Source organism: Somniosus microcephalus, chromosome 11 (assembly GCF_052327205.1).
Source record: "Somniosus microcephalus isolate GS21.2 chromosome 11, FLI_Smic_1.0, whole genome shotgun sequence".
Taxonomy (NCBI): domain Eukaryota; kingdom Metazoa; phylum Chordata; class Chondrichthyes; order Squaliformes; family Somniosidae; genus Somniosus; species Somniosus microcephalus.
In genome coordinates this window covers 134,527,775-134,544,707 of record NC_140997.1, presented here as the reverse complement: position 1 = coordinate 134,544,707, position 16,933 = coordinate 134,527,775, and the positions used below count along the sequence as shown (strand labels likewise).

Genomic DNA, 16,933 nt, shown 5'->3' with positions numbered 1-16,933 from the left:
GTAACATCACCTGTCTCCGACCCTGCCTCAGCTTATCTGCTGCTGAAACCCTCATCCATGCCTTTGTTACCACTAGACTTGATTATTCCAATGATCTCCTGGCCAGCCTTCCATTTTCCATCCTCCATAAACTTGAGCTCATTCAAAACTCTGCTGCCTGTATCCTAACTTGCACCAAGTCCCGCTCAAGGTATCACCCCTGTGCTCGCTGACCTACATTGGCATCCTGTCTGGCAATGCCTCAATTTTAAAATTCTCATCCTTGTTTTCAAATCCCTCCATGGCTTAGCCCCTCCTTATCGCTGTAACCTCCTCCAGCCCTCCGAGATCTCTGCGCTCCTCCAATTATGGCCTCTTGTGCATCCCCGATTTTAATTTCTCCACCATTGGCAACCGTGCCTTCAGCTGCCTAGGCCTCAAGCTCTGGAATTCCCTCCCTAAACCTCTCCGCCTCTCTAGCTCTCTCTCCTCGGATGCTCCTTAAAACCTAATCCAAAACAGAAAGAAAACTCCGATGTGCCAAAATCAACCTTCTGTAAAATTGGTCTCCCAATGCTCATTTTAAACAGGTGCTCTGCAAATAGAAAGTAGTGCAGTCCCAGACCACATGGAATTCATTGTGGGACCAATCTCAATATAGTTTCATAACTTTAATACCCGTAATGATTTACATAATCTTAGTGCTTGTAACAAGGTCTCAGAAAATGAGAAAGCTTCCTCTCCAATGGAATCGGAAATGCAGTGGCAAGTGTGCCTGGCCAATTGCGAGCACTCAGGGCAAGAGGCTGTCCCTGAGTACGGCACTGGGGAATCGGCTCTTAAAAGCTCAGATAATGTTACGAACGATCAGCCTAAGAAATTTGAAAAGTACTCAAATATTCTAGATATAATAACACAATGGGGCCGATTTTGGTATTGGACAGTTGAAATTAGGGAACAATCAGATCGGTGTAATCTTCACCTAATCTTTGTCCCACACAAAGACCCAGTCAAATCAAAAGGGGACGTAGAAGGAGTCTGCTCCATTTTGTAGCCAGTGGGTGTGCTGGATATCAAGTGCACAGCATGCTCAGAAAAACAGGCGTACCATATTGGTAGAGGTGACCTTTCAGACAGGAGGTCACTTAGTGGACCCTGATTTTAACGTGCAAGGTTTTTTTGTCGCATTTCTGAATGCTTTTTTAATCTGCTTTTCTTATTTTGGGCATGTGCAGAGACAGTGACAATCAGCTGTGACCTGAAATTTAGCTGTACTTCCTTACAGACATGCTACAACGCTGACCCATGGAGATGATTCCGTAGAGTGGCACGCAGTACAACTCACAAGCACCACTAAGAACCTGAAGACAGGAATTGATCTCGCTATCTCATCATTTCAAAATATAGGTTTGATGGCTAATTATACAAGCAGATGATGATCCTATTACACAGGTAATATTTCTACATGTTGTGCCCTACCTTTGTCTTTCCAGATCCTGAAGGACCGACCAACATCAGTCCGTGCCGGACAACTGTAGTTTCATATAACTGAATGCACTTGATCACAAAGCCTGCACAAGGGGAGAAACCATAAATGATAGGCTGCATAGCTGGTAATGTAAAGTTCTCTGAATTCAAAAATTCTGTGCAGTAAATCCAAAAGGAGGCTTGAAATGACATGTGTGTAATTCTCTGACTTTCTGGTTCCAGCTGGGAGCTTTGCCCACTGGGAGTGCACATTACAAATTTCAATTGTGTGCATGATTTTCAAACCACTTAAAACCAATGGTTGGAAAATCATACACAGCATGCACCTGACTTTCTAATTGGGCAAGGCTCCCAGATAGAAGCACAAAGTCGGAAAACTACCTCTCATGCCTCATTGAGCTAGATCAAGCAACTCATTTTTATCATCTCAATCTTCAGAACACTATACTGTTACTGATATTAGTGAACAATGCATTACATGTTCACAGGACTCAGCTCACTATTTTAAGCCTCTATTTTAAATAATTTAATGGTTCCATTAAATAGCAAATAAAGAAATGTCAAACAAACACATTAAATGTTTGCAGACTACGGATACGGTAGCATAGTGTTTATGTTACTGGGCTAGTAATCCAGAGGCCTGGACTAATAATCCAGTAGAAGTGAGTTCAAATCCCACCATGGCAGCTGGGGGATTTAAATTCAGTTAATTAAATAAATCTGGAATAAAAAGCTAGTATCAGTCATGAAACTATCAGATTGTCGTAAAAACCCATCTGGTTCACTAATGTCCTTTAGGGAAGAAAATCTGCTGTCCTTACCCACAGCAATGTGGTTGACTCTTAACTGCCCCCTAGCAAGCCACTCAGTTCTACACAACTGCTACAAAAAACAATAATAAAAAAAACGAACAGCATCAACCTAGGCACAGGCTTCGGACATGACCAGCCCACTCGACCCTGCAAAGTCCTCATGAACATCTGGGGACTTGTGCCAAAATTGGGAGAGCTGTCCCACAGACTTGTCAAGCAGACCAGAAACTTACTGGACCAGCTACATAAATACTGTGGCTACAAGAGCAGGTCAGAGTCTGGGTATTCTGCAATAAGTGTCTGACCTCCTGACTTCCCAAAGCCTTTCCACCATCTACAAGGCACAAGTCAGGAGTGTGTTGGAATATTCTCCACTTGCTTGGATGAATGCAGCTTCGACAACACTTGAAGCTCGACACCATCCAGGACAAAGCAGCCCGCTTGACTGGCGCACCCTAGCTGCAGATTGTGCCATCTACAAGGTGCACTGCAGCAACTCACCAAGGCTTCTTCGATAGCACCTCCCAAACCCGCGACCTCTACCACCTAGAAGGACAAAGTCAGCAGGTGCATGGGAATACCATCACCCCCAAGTTCCCCTCCAAGTCACACACCATCCTGACTTGGAAATATATCGGCGTTTTTTCATAGTCGCTGGGTCAAAATCCTGGAACTCCCTCCCTAGCAGCACTATGGGAGTACCTTTACTGCATGGACTGCAGCAGTTCAAGAAGACGGCTCACCACCACCTTCTCAAGGGCAATTAAGGTGGGCAATAAATGCTGGCCTTGCCAGCGACACCCACATCACAGGAACGAATAAAACAAAAACCACAAACAGTAATTTCTTGGCTTTTGTTTACAATATATAAATAAGGAATTGAATTTGCTTTCACAATTCCTTTTTCTTAATACCATTCCCTTTTGTGATGTAGAAGATCTACTGGACTTATTAAATCAAAAATGAAGGAATATCATTTGTAAGCCCTCTGCTGACTGCCTTTTTTAAAAATTCGTTTATAGGATCAGAGCATCGCTGGCAATGCCAGCATTTATTGCCCATCCCTAGTTGCCCTTGAGAAGTTGGTGGTGAGCTGCCTTCTTGAACCGCTGCAGTCCGTGTGGTGAAGGTACTCCCACAGTGCTGTTAGGTAGGGAGTTCCAGGATTTTGACCCAGCGACGATGAAGGATCAGCGATATACTTCTAAGTCAGGATAGTGTGTGACTTGGAGGGGAACTTGGAGGTGGCAGTGTTCCCATGCGCCTGCTGCCCCTGTCCTTCTAGGTGGAAGAGGTCGTGGGTTTGGGAGGTGCTGGCAAAGAAGCCTTGGCGAGTTGCTGCAGTGCATCTTGTAGATGGTACACACTGCAGCCACGGTACGCCGGTGGTGGAGGGAGTGAATGTTTAAGGTGGTGGATGGGGTGCCAATCAAGCGGGCTGCTTTGTCCTGGATGGTGTCGAGTTTCTTGAGTGTTGTTGGAGCTGCACTCATCCAGGCAAGAGGAGAGTATTCCATCACACTCCTTACTTGTGCCTTGTAGATGGTGGAAAGGCTTTGGGGAGTCAGGAGGTGAGACACTCACCGCAGAATACCTAGTCTCTGACCTACTCTTGTTGCCACAGTATTTATGTGGCTGGTCCAGTTCAGTTTCTGGTTAATGGTGACCCCCAGGATGTTGATAGTGGGGGATTCGGCATTGTTAATGCCATTGAATGTCAAGGGGAGGTGGTTAGACTCTCGCTTGTTGGAGATAGTCATTGCCTGGCACTTCTGTGGCGCAAATGTTACCTGCCACTTATCAGCCGAAGCCTGAACGTCGTCCAGGTCTTGTTGCATGCGGGCATGGACTGCTACATTATCTGTGGAGTTGTGAATGGCACTGAACACTGTGCAACCATCAGCGGACATCCCCATTTCTGACCTTATGTTGGAGGGAAGGTCATTGATGAAGCAGCTGAAGATGGTTGGGCCTAGGACACTGCCCTGAGGAACTCCTGCAGCGATGTGATGATTGACCTTCAACCACCACAACCATCTTCCTTATGTGCGAGGTATGACTCCAGCCAATGGAGCATTTTACCCCTGATTCCCATTGACTTCAGTTTTACTAGGGCTCCTTGATGCCACACTCTGTCAGATGCTGCCTTGATGTCAAGGGCAGTCACTCTCGTATGGTGTCCAGTGTGGAACTGCGCCGTTACAGACCAGGAAGGGCAGAATTTTGACTGCTGCCATGTTGAGTTTGCTCATCTTAGCTGAGCTACAATTGGCCTCAGTGCCTCTGGGCTGTGGATGTGGGGTTGAAATTAGCCAGCATGTATGGACATCAGGTGAGGACAGGATCGGGCTCAGCTCCGAGTCCCTTCTTGCTTGAATAGCCTATCCACAGCTGAAGAACAGTTCCGAGTGAGGTGCTGGAGTGTGGCAGGTGCCTGTTTATCAGTCAGTGCTTGCAGAGAGGGTCAGGAGAACAAAATTCAGTTGAGCTCTGGAGGCCTCATGAAGATCTTACATCCAGACTTCCAAGTATGGCAGCATTGTCAGGCCTGGAGGCCTGAGAGAGACTTTTGCTGTGACTGTGCTGCCTGATGGGAACATAGCAAAGCAGCTTTGGATGTCCATAAGTCAGTTCTCTGGAGCAACAGCTCTGCCTAGAATCTGGGCAACTTGAAAAATAATGTGCAGCTTTCTCCGGTGTTAGTTTCAGTGAATACATGGAGGTGAATCACTTTCATGGCAGAGATGCGCACGAAAACCCTTAAGGCACTAAAGTGCAACTATGAGCGAGGAGTATTTTTTTAAATGGTAGCGGTGTGAAATCATGCTGTGCAATTCTAGCAACAGACTTGCTTGAAATTCCTTTGCTCATGTAAAATAAGCATATTAATGCCACCATTCAAATAGCAGGCATAAGAGGGTCAGAGCAGAGGGACCAGAAATTGGGGTGAAATTGTCCTCCCCGCCATGCTAACTACCAACTGGGGTGGGGGAGTTGGGCGGGTGGTGGGGAGCTCGCAGGTGCTTCTTCCACCCACCCACCCTCCATCATGACGCCACCTTTAGGGGGGTGTTGGTGGGACTCCCAGGCCTCCCTAGATATGTCGCTGTAACAGCCAGCGTTAAGTACGCCTGCAGGAAGCAGAACGTACTTGCCGTTTTGGGCAGCATGTGGGCCCCACAATGCCAGCTACAAAATGACAATCAGTCCCAGGGAGACTGTTTAGCATTCGAATTGGGGGAGCAGCAGCAATAAAGGTATGGCCGATAAAAGCAGCTGCTCCACCATGCTGCACTTCTGGCAGTGCAATAGCATTGCTGGAATTCCTAAGCAGTTATTTTAGTTACAGACACTGACCTGAGAGAAGAAGGAAAATAGCTACTGCAAAAAATTATTTATGCAATTTAATTGGTCAGTTTTCTAGTACCTGCCAGTTGGTGAATGCCAGCTTATAAAAAAAAGCCTGAGGGATTTGGTCCTTCTGTCCTCTGCTGGTTACCCGCTCCTTATTGGTAGCTTTTACTACTTTTGATACATTACATGTAATCAATTTTTTAATTGATTGGTAACTTAACAGATAAGTTGTTATTCAAACCAATCACAACTCTTTTTTCCCTTTGGACATGTGACACCTTGGAGATTTAACACCTCTGAGGCCACGTTTTCAGGTGCAATGCCTTTGATAAGTTTAATGCTATCGATACATGCTAAACACAAGAGGGCAGATTTTATTGCCCATCTCCTCCCCTCCCCTTTCCACCCAGGTACAAAACATAGAGGGGGTGAAACTGGTTTAAGTCAGCAGCTTGAAATGGGCTCATAGTGAATCAATGGAAAAGAAAATGGGATGTGGTGTAAAACGAACTGCCAATTCTCTATGAGCCGTCTCGCACTACTGGTGTAGACCAATTTTAGCCCCAGATAGTGGTCAAGTCCAGCCCCAGGATTTCTTGGCAGGGCCTAATAGTGGAAGGGACAGGATGATGAGCTGCAACTGTAGGCTTCTCAGGGATTGGGGCTTTCTGGTTCCCAATGGAAATTGGCAGCCAGAAAGTGCTAACTGTATTTAAATATTCTGGGAGGGAGGAGGGGGGGGGGCCGGGGGAATGAAATGAAAAAGAAAGAGTTCCGCTGGCAGCTTTCCCATTGTCCCCGGGTACCCCAGAAACTCTCTGGTCAGCAGGGGTCGGGAGCAGGTCATAGTGCCATGTTTTCTGTGCACTCGTGTGCTGGATTGCCGAGCCGATGTAGCTCCCACGAAGTGAGGCAGACGGTCAGGAACATACCCTCATGCCTCATTAATGTGCCTCCAACTCCAACAGTGTCTCATGCAGGCACAGGCCAAGCTGTGCCCACAGGTAAGTCCTGTAAATCATGGGGCAACAAAAAAAGCGTGAACTTGGGTGATCCAGAGGCAAGGGTTAGTAAAATTGACCCCAGGACTTTTAATTATATGGCTAGATCTTTCTGTTTTTCTTTACATCAAGAAAATCATTGTATATTGCGGTGCGTTTCCAGCATTCACATTTTTCCCCACTCACTTAAGGGCATTTCTTTTTTTGACATGAAACGTAACTTACCATCAACATCTTTTAGAATTTTCTTAATACATGTTTTACGAATGGATTCCTCCAGAATGCCATAGTCAATGGGTTCTTCCTTGATCATGGGGAAGAGATCAGACACGATACCATTGAAGAGTTTGAGGTCATCTTGCAGGAACTTGGGCACATTCACATCACGGATGGCTCTCAGACATATCAGCTCCTGAAAAACAGCACAGCTTTTAGTTTAAAGAAACCAGGTTGAGAGTCACAAGATATGTGGATTTTTTTTTGCATTTATTTTACCTCTAACCACAGTTAATTTCTATGTGCCTTCATATCTTCTTGTTCCATGACAGAGTTGGCACACAGCTTCTATATGTTAAGGCTAATGGGGTCATCAGTGTTTGCTAGCAACCTTTACTGGAATCTACTTACATATATGTAGGTTCAAGTACTGCTCCATTCAGTTATAAGCCATATGAAGCAGCGAGGGGCTGAGTGAAGACTACAAAATCTCACAGGAAGGAAACTTAGAAGGGATAGTAAGTAAGGCCTGGACTGTCCCTGTCATCTTATGATAAGCAGCAATAGGGGGCATTGATGGGAGCTGGGGAACAGGCCATGGGGGGAGTTTTAACCCCCCAGGACAGGTGGGAGAGGGGCGGGAGGGGGGTTAAATTCTTTAAAATGGGAAACCCGACCCCAAACCGCCACGAACATGACTACTTCTGACTTAACTGGGAGAGGGGTGTAATCTGCTCTTGAAAGGCAGGTCAATAATTTTAATATGTTAATGAGACTGCGTGCCTCAGATTTTAGCAACCATTTGGATTCAACAGCTACGGGCCAGGTTTCCCAGGGTTCGGGAAACCCGGCAGCTAAAGGGAGGTGAGAACTGCTGGATCCAGCACTGTTTATGGGCCAGGAGTAGGAGTGCTTACCCCACCTGGCCCCTCAAGCTAACCTGCCACAATCTACCTCCCTTCCTGCGATCTGATGTCAACCCCCCCAGTAATCCGATGTCGACCCCCCCTCCGCTATCCGATGTCGACCACCCCCCACCCACCCGCAATCCAATGCCGATCCTCTCCCACAATCTAATGGCGTACCGATTGCGGTCCACTCATCCCCCCCCCCCGCGTGCCAAACGCCCCCCGTGATCTGATGTCAACCCCCCCGTGATCCGATCCTTCCCGCGATCTGGTGCCGACTCCCCCACTGCAATCCGATCCCCCTGCGATCTCTCCCTCCCTCCTCTCCGGTCCCCAGCTGCGGCCTTCTACCGCAGGCCTTCCCAGCCGACAGCCCACCAGCCTCTCAATTTGGCCAGCTGCTGGGCAAGAAACAGAGAAAAAAATTCAAATGAGGTCCTGCAGTTAAATTCGGCAGTACCTCAGTGTTTCCCATATATCCAGGTTTCCTGGCCGCTATAAGTCGCCTCGGCTCCCTTCCTGCCTGCACATAAATATCAGACCAAAACTAAGTTATTATTCACATTAGCATACAAGCAGAGAAATGCCACCCTTTTCTGGGAGTCAGCTCTTAGAAGTGCCTAACCATTGTGGTAATTGCTACACTATTCTTTTCAGACATATTCAGAATCACAGAATCACAGAAACCCCACAGTGCAGATAGAGGCCATTTCGGCCCATCGAGCCTGCACCGACACATATCCCACCCGATCCCCGTAACCCCTGCACCAACACATATCCCACCCTATCCCCGTAACCCCACGTATTTAATCCCCCTAACACTAAGGGTCAATTTATCATAGCCAATCAACCTAATCTGCACATCTTTGGCCCAGTAATTCCTGTCACAACGCGTGAGTAAGGACGGGGTACTCACGCGTGTGCCCGGAGGAATTGCCGGTTTTCAGCATGCACAGCGCATGCGCTGAAAACCGGCATTTCCTGTCCTCTGACCCAAGGGGTTAAGAGGCAGAACGCTTGCGACTTGTGATGCAGCACGTGCGTGCTGAAATTCCTTTTTTTTTTCCCCAGAGTTGCCCGAGTGTAAAGGCCTCCGGTTTTTACGCGTGGAAAAACCAGACGTAAGTATTTAGTTTTACAGCTAAGTGGTCTTTTAGTACAATTTAGAAACATTTTTTCCACAGGTATATTATTTTTAAAGAATTTACAGTAAGGTAAGTTTAGTTTTAGACCCTATTTTTAAAAAAATTATTTTTTTCAAAAATTTGATTAATTGTTTAAAATATTTTTTAAAACTTATTTATAGTTAATATAATCAGTGGGATGTTTTTTAAAATTTTATTTAAAGTTTAGTGTTTTGGCAGCCCATACTTTTCATGAGTTTGACAGTTCTTACTCTCAAACTCATGAATGAAGTTTCCCCTCCCCTGATTGGCTGCACAGTGCTCACCTGATCCCAGCCGGCACATCGCACTAACTACGCCGCTGGATCAGGTTAGCACATCACGCCGACATCTGAACCGGGCCAGTGACAGGAAATGCAAGCAGGCCCGGGCTTCAGATGTCGGCGCGCAGGGTGAGTGCACATCAGGGGCCTGCACGCGCGGCAAGCTCCCGATCCTAATTTCAGGGCCATTGGCTTGGTATCTTTCTCCCAAGTGCCTGGGGCATTAATTTCCCATTTCTATAAAGAAGAAAATGGGGAAGAGACTGATGCTGTCAGGTCTCTGCTCCCTTTATGTTGCTCCCAGATTTCCAGGGCTTCCATTAAAGCATGGGCCTGTGACTGCGTCTGTAATAGTTGCAGGCACAGCTTAGCCACTTAACAGGAACAGTAGCATAGTGGTAATATTACTGGACTAGTAATTCAGAGGCCTGTACTAATGATCTGGTGACAAGAGTTCATATCCCACCATGGCAGCTGGGGAATTTAAATTCAGTTAAATAAGCCTGGAACTAAAAAGGCATCATCAGTAATGGTGACCATAGCCGGGATTTTGCTCACCTCGGCAGGTCCGGTGCGGGCAATGTCAATGGTGGGTCACTGCCCCACTGCTGGCTCCAGCCCGCTGTCCAAAATGAACTTAATAGGGCTTGTTAAGCCTGCCCAGCGCATTTCCTGGTCCAATTAGAGGAAGCGGGTCTGGTGACATCATTCATGACGTGTCATCAGCCGGTTTCCTTAAAGGGACCATGGCCACATTTCTTTTGACATTTATGCTGTCAGTGTTCTACAGCATTGAAGTGTTGCAAACCCTGACAATGACTGTACAGAGGCAGAGGGCTGCATCCAGGTTCTCCCATGATGCCCTCCATATGCTTATGGAGGGAGTCAGAGCACACAGGGTAATCCTCTTCCCTTCCGATGGGCGGAAGAGACCTCCCCAGGAGATCAAAACAGCCTGGTTGGAGATTGCAGAGGAGGGCACAAGCAGGGATGTGGTCAGGAGGACCTGGGTGCAGTGGCGCAAACATTTCAATTATCTCATTAGATCACAAACATTATAACAAAGCCACACTCAACTTCATCCTGCTGTGCCTCTCATCACATCCCCATCACTTTGCCTTACCTACCCTACTCCTGCACATCCTTACTCACACCAACTTACCTTGCATCTCCATCCACCCCTCTCTATCTACATTATCACATCCCCATCTCACTAGCCACTCCTCACATTCACCCTCATCCTAGTGCAATCATACCAATTAACAACACACAAGGGTAGCCACTTGGGTGTTTTATCCAATGTTTATGTTAAGTTTGTATTAATGTTTGGTCAAACACTGAAATCTTTATTTTCAACACTTTCCGGTCCAGGACAGATTTGTGTGCACCTTTCGAAGTGGCTTAGTGAGTTGTAGTGAATGGTGAGACATAACGGTATCCCCCGCAATGGTGATGAGTGTGAGAGGAATTGCTTGGACATTGTAGGGATGCTTTATGGTGTTGGTGTGTGGTGGTGCCAACCTGGCACATCATGTGGCAGCCAGGGTGTACAGCGTAAAGTTAAGTAAATCTGGCCATTATGAGGCCATCCCTGGCCTCCCAGGCAACAATGTGCTCAGGTGCTGATGCCCTCTGTCCTGTGCAGCATCAGGGGATTGCGGAGAAGGTTGGTGTTGTTGTTGCTGCTGCTGGTGTGCCTGGTGCTGCTGGCGTTGGGGCTCATCGTGGTCCAATTCTGCGGACCAAGGTGAGACTGTATAAAAGGCACCCATGCCGATGGAATAGATGACAGGTGAAATACAGATGACAGAAGCGATCTGTCAATGGTGAGAGAGATAATGAGGTGAGACTGGATGGAGACTTTGGTGGAAACACTTGCAGCCTGCTGATTCTGTTCTGGAAATGCAGTGAGGAGAAGCTTGTGGCTGAGGAAAGTGATGATCTGTCAGGTGGGAGCTTTTACTGTACATTTGAGGCTCTCAAGGAATCAGCTGGAGCAATGGCCACTGAACTCCCACCTCAGGTTGACCGACGTGGTCTTCGTGGCCATGAAGTTAAAGTTACAAAGTAAGTTAAAAAAGCCTGTAAAGGGTCTGGTAAGTAGATTATAATGAGTTTCATTGGGTCGCCCGCCACTGCCTGTCGGGTCTGCTTAGTGGTGACAGTCGCGCCATTGGGAAAGGCAGGTTGTGGTGGGATAACAGAGGGTTCCTGACCTGCTGTCAATAAAAAGCTTTCCCACCTGACCTGCCATCGATCCTGCCCGCTGACACCCTGGAAAATTCCAGCCCATGAAACCACCAGATTGCTGTAAAAACCCATCTGGTTCACTAATGTCCTTTAGGGAAGGAAATCTGTCGTCCTTACCTGGTCTGGCCTATATGTGACTCCAGACCCACAGCAATGTGGTTGACTCTTAAATGCCCTCTGAAATGGCCTAGCAAGCCACTGTCAAGAAGGCAGTTCACCACCACCTTCAAGGGCAATTAGGGATAGGCAATAAATGTTGGCCTTACCTGCGAGGTCCACATCCCGTGAATGAATTTTTTTTTTATTGTCTTGAGGCGGAAGGGGCTTTCCCAGCCCCCTCCTCAATTTCCTCTGCTCATGTAGCAAATCAAACATATCCAACAGAATAAATGGCCAACTCCTTCCATGCTACACTGAAGATTACACTTGAATCTTCTGACTCAGAGGTAGGAGTACAGGTACACTATCCCTTATCCGAAAGCCTTGGGGCCAGCTGAGTTTCGGTTTTCGGAATTTTTCGGATTTCAGAAGGTATTATTATAAGACTGGGAAATTTGTATTTAATATAAATTGTAAAAGTTCAGGCTACCTCTTGCGACTGTTCCGTGTCTCATTCCCCTTCCTGCTTCTCTGGAAAGCCGGATATCGGCTGACTCCTACTAAGCTGGCCCGCAAATCAGGTCGGGGGTCGGGTGGGGGCAGAGAAAAGAATATCGGACGGGCCGCGGTTCAGGTCGGGGGGGGGTCGGGGTCGGTCAGGGGGGGGGGGTCGGGGTCCAGGGGGGGAGAAAAGAATATCGGACAGGCCGCGGTTCAGGTCGGGGGGGTCGGGGTCCGGGGGGGGAGAAAAGAATATCGGACGGGCCGCGGTTCGGTCGGGTCGGGAGAAAAGAATATCGGACGGGCCGTGGTTCGGTTCGGGTCGGGTCGGGGGGAGAAAAGAATATCGGACGGGCCGCTGCAGCTATCGGACGGGCCACTGTATTGTTGGGTTCACTCTCCCGGTACCTCCTTCACACTGCCCGGCTCGGCCTGCAATCTCCTACCCAGGAGGGAACTCTGTGACCCTCTGCCCTGCTCAGCGTAAGTCGTGCACCACTCTGGTCATGTCGTGCGCACGATTTACGCTGAACAAAAAAACTTTCGGTTTTTAGAGGTTTTCGTTTTTCGGAAGTTTGGATAAAGGATAGTCTACCTGTACTACCAATTGAACATTATTCTACATGCAACACATTCCTGGTTATCTATTTTCTATGTTCAATACACTATTTTATGTTTCAATACACTTCCAGCTATCTGTTATTCTTTATATGCAATACATTCTGTTGAACTATTATTATATGTAATCCACACTGGCTACTTATTATCTGTTTATACATGTTATTATATTCAATAGCTATCTGTTATCTATATGCAATACACTCTGCTATATTTAATATATTCCTTGCTAACTATTATCCTATATGCAATTCACTCTTTGCTAAATTCAATACAACCCTTGCCTATTTCTTATTTTATATACAGTATATTCCTAGCCAATTCAATACAGTCTGACAATCTATTATTTGATATGTAATATATTCTGGCTATCTATTATTTTATTTATAATACACTGGCTACCTACTATTCTATGTATAATGCACTCTGGCTATCTAGTATTCAATATATGTAATACTAGCTGGAGTGCCCAGCGGTGCCGAGGCTTTTTCGAGGGCATGTTGTTATTGGAAGAGAGAGAGAGAGCGACTGGGGAAGAGAGAGCGCGACTGGGGGGAAGAGAGAGAGCGACTGGGGGGAGAGAGCGACTGGGGGGAAGAGAGAGAGCGACTGGGGGAAGAGGGGGGGGAGGGGGAGAGGGGGGAAGGGGGGAAGGGGGAAGAGGGGGGAAGGGGTGGGGGAAGAGGGGGGGAAGGGGAGGGAGGAGGGGGGAGGGGAGGGGGGAGGGGAGGGGGGGAGGGGGGAGGGGAGGGGGAAGGGGGAGGGGAGCGGGGGTGGTGGGGAGGGGGGAGGGGGAGGGGGGAGGAGCGGGAGGGGGAGGGGGAGCGGGGGGGAGGAGAGGGGAGGGGGGGGAGGGGAGGGGGAGGTGGGAGGGGGAGCGGGGGGAGGGGAGGGGGGAAGGGGGAGAGGGGAGGGGGGAGGGGAGGGGGAGGGGAGGGAGAGGGGGGAGGGGAGGGGAGGGAGAGGGAGGGAGAGGGGGGGAGGAGGGGGGGAGGAGGGGAGTCCCCGAGCCCCGCTCCCCGATGTCCCGAGCCCCGCCTCCCGAGGCCCGATCTCACGAGGCCTGATCTCCGGAGCCCCGCGCCCCGCCCCCCGATCTCCCGAGCGCCGATCTCCCGAGGCCCAATCTCCCGAGCACCGATCTCCCGAGGCCCGATCTCCCAAGCGCCGATCTCCCGAAGCCCGATCTCCCGAGCGCCGATCTCCCCCCATCTCCCGAGGCTCGCCCCTCCCCACCCGATCTCCGGAGGCCCGATCTCCCGAGCCCGCCCGAGCTGGCTTCAAGAGCAAAGAGAGAGACGCCGCCGCGCAACCTACCGCGTGAGGCCCGGCCGGACTCAAGTCGCGCGCGCTGACTCCTGCCCCACCCGCCTTTACTAACATGGCGGCGGTGGTGACGCTCGGCTCAGGCCCGCCCCCTCCAGCCTTCACAAAGATGGCGGAGATCGCGAGCCGCTTGTTCAGCGCAACGGGAGGTGCCTAGCTCGGGCGTGGCTGGGCAACAGAGGCCCAGGCTTACAGGGCTGGAAAAACGGTTAAAGGTAGGAAAATTCTAGATGTTACAGAAAAGATTTACAAATGAATTAACTTTTTTTTAAAACAATTTGTGTTTTTAAAAGCAACTTTTTTTTTGCTGGAAATGTAAATTTGAAAAGAAAACACGCAGAAAGCGGGAAAAAGAAATGAAAAGTTTGGAATCAAGATGGCGGCGACTCACCCTCGGTTCAGAACGATAAGGCCCACCCACACACGCACCGATTGGGTCGACTGTCAGGTCACCGAAGCGTAGGATTGGTCAATCGTCCCGTCACTCGACTCTAGGAGCGCTCGCCCGCAAGCGCCAGGAACCCGCCCCCGCCACGCAGCAATTGGTCGACCATCGGGTCGCTCGACCGTACGATTGGTCGACCTCGACATCACTCGATGCTAATGAGCGGATAATGAGCGGAATGTTGAACGTTTTTTGGATACCGCGGGCGCAATTTTTGTCTGGCCGAAACGTAAATACGCTTATGACGGTTCTGGAATCGTAAGCTTTCTTTCGATGTAACACACGTGTAGGTACGCTCTATAACTTTTGAGTTTATTCAAGACAGACAGACAGACGGACGGAATGACCGCTTTATTATATATATATATATAAGATATTCTAGCTATCTATTATTCTATGTTTAGTATATTTCTAGCTATTAATAATTCCAAGGATTAAGACAGACAACATTTAATCATCCTATGACCAGAGCTCTGCTCCAGTATTTCCTGTACCTCATCCATATTGGGATTTTCCCTCTTCAGGTTCCCTGCTGCTGAGATCACAGTTTTTACAGCTCTCATTCCAAAGTCATAATGATCCTGTAGCAAAGACACCAATTAATAATCAATGTACATCTTTGTTGATCAGTACAGTTTTACACCACAGGCTGTGCATGATGGGAGAGGTATGTTACTGGTGCAGCATTCGCCATGACATTCTCTGCATACATGAATCCCTCAAAAATGTTGTGCATTACCTTAAGCTCAATCACAACTGAAGCATCCCTTTGATATCATTCCCACTGTAATCCCTGAAGTAAATGGAAAGTGACACATAAAACTTGTTTGGAAATGAATCAAACATTATAGGGACAAAAGCAAAATACTGCGGATGCTCGAAATCTGAAATAAAAACAGAAAATGCTGTAAATATTCAGCAGGTCAGGCAGCATCTGTGGAGACGAGAAACAGAGTTAATGTTCCATTCTGATGAAAGGTCATTGACTGGAAACGTTAACTCTGTTTCTCACTCCACATGTGCTGCCTGACCTGCTGAGTGCTTCCAGGGTTTTCTGCTTTTATTTCAAACATTACAGGGTTTGCTCAATAAAATATGCGGGGAACCTCATGAATTAAAGAATGCTTTTAAACAGGAGAGATCTGCTGGGATGGTGAAGGACACAGATTAAATTTCTCTCCACTCTCAGTTGGTTAATGCGGGAAGGGGTCAAGTACAAGACCAGAAGCGAATAATGCAGTCCTAGTTGCTCCTCGGCCGTTGTGGTCACCTACACCCCGTTAAGTCGACCTTGTGCAACAATGTGAGGCCAGCCATTTAATATTTTTGTGGTGCTCTCGGCACAGAGAGCGTGATGTGCTAGGAGAGCCACAGGGGTGAGGGGCCAGAATGTTGCATGGCAGCAGCTACTGGCTGCCCCTATAGTGCCGTCTATTTTATTTTAAACTAGCTGGAGTGCCCGGTGGTGCTGAGGGTTTTTTGAGGGCATGTTGTTATGAAAAAGTAGAAATAATTTTTATATATATAAATGAGTTTGTCTGTCTGTCTGTCTGTGTGGGAAGGAGAGAGAGAGAGGGAAAGAGAGAGAGAGAGACTGGGGGGGGGAGAGGCCTGGAGATCAAGAGAGAGACTGGGGGCAGAAGAGAGAGACGGGGGCGGGGGGGGGAGAGAGCGACTGGGGGGGAGAGAGCGACTGGGGGGAAGAGAGAGAGAGACTGGGGGGGAGAGAGAGAGAGAGACTGGGGGGGAGAGAGACTGGGGGGAAGAGAGAGAGAGAGAGACTGGGGGGGAGAGAGAGAGAGACTGGGGGGAGAGAGAGAGAGAGACTGGGGGGAGACAGAGAGAGAGAGACTGGGGGGAAGAGAGAGAGAGAGACTGGGGGAGAGAGAGAGAGAGAGAGACACTGGGGGGAGAGAGAGAGAGAGAGACACTGGGGGGGGAGAGAGAGAGAGAGAGAGACTGGGGGGGAGAGAGACTGGGGGGGAGAGAGAGAGAGAGACTGGGGGGAGAGAGAGAGAGAGACTGGGGGGAAGAGAGAGAGAGAGAGAGACTTGGGGAAGAGAGAGAGAGAGACTGGGAGGAAGAGAGAGAGAGAGACTGGGGGGAAGAGAGAGAGAGAGAGACGGGGGAGTGAGAGAGAGAGAGAGACGGGGGAGTGAGAGAGAGAGAGACTGGGAGGAAGAGAGAGAGAGAGAGACTGGGGGGGAGAGAGAGAGAGACTGGGGGGAGAAGAGAGAGACGGGGGAAGAGAGAGAGAGGGAGAGACTGGGGGAGAAGAGAGAGACGGGGGGGGGTGAAGAGAGAGAGAGAGACTGCTGGATTTAGTTCGGGATTAGCCTGGAGAGAGAGGGGGGGAAGGAGCGCCTCAGGCCTGGCCCGATGGACCCCTGCGAAGGAAGGAAGGAAGGAAGAAGGCGAGCGCTCCCTCCCTCTCCCAACCTCTCACTCTTTCCCTCCCTCACCCTCTCTCTCTCCCTCCCCCTCTCTCT

The 16,933-nt window shown here is 48.7% G+C and overlaps 1 protein-coding gene across 1 annotated transcript in view; it reads right to left on the bottom strand.

The window, feature by feature from the left end:
• dnah1 (dynein, axonemal, heavy chain 1) overlaps positions 1-16,933 on the bottom strand; it is a 971,783-nt gene that overhangs the window by 660,695 nt on the left and 294,155 nt on the right. The window contains exons 33-35 of the mRNA XM_085999976.1: positions 14,939-15,025; positions 6,860-7,046; positions 1,459-1,550 (exon numbers count right to left, since the gene is read on the bottom strand). Of these exons, the coding sequence (XP_085856102.1) occupies positions 1,459-1,550; positions 6,860-7,046; positions 14,939-15,025 (366 nt within the window). The remainder of the gene's footprint in view (positions 1-1,458; positions 1,551-6,859; positions 7,047-14,938; positions 15,026-16,933) is intronic.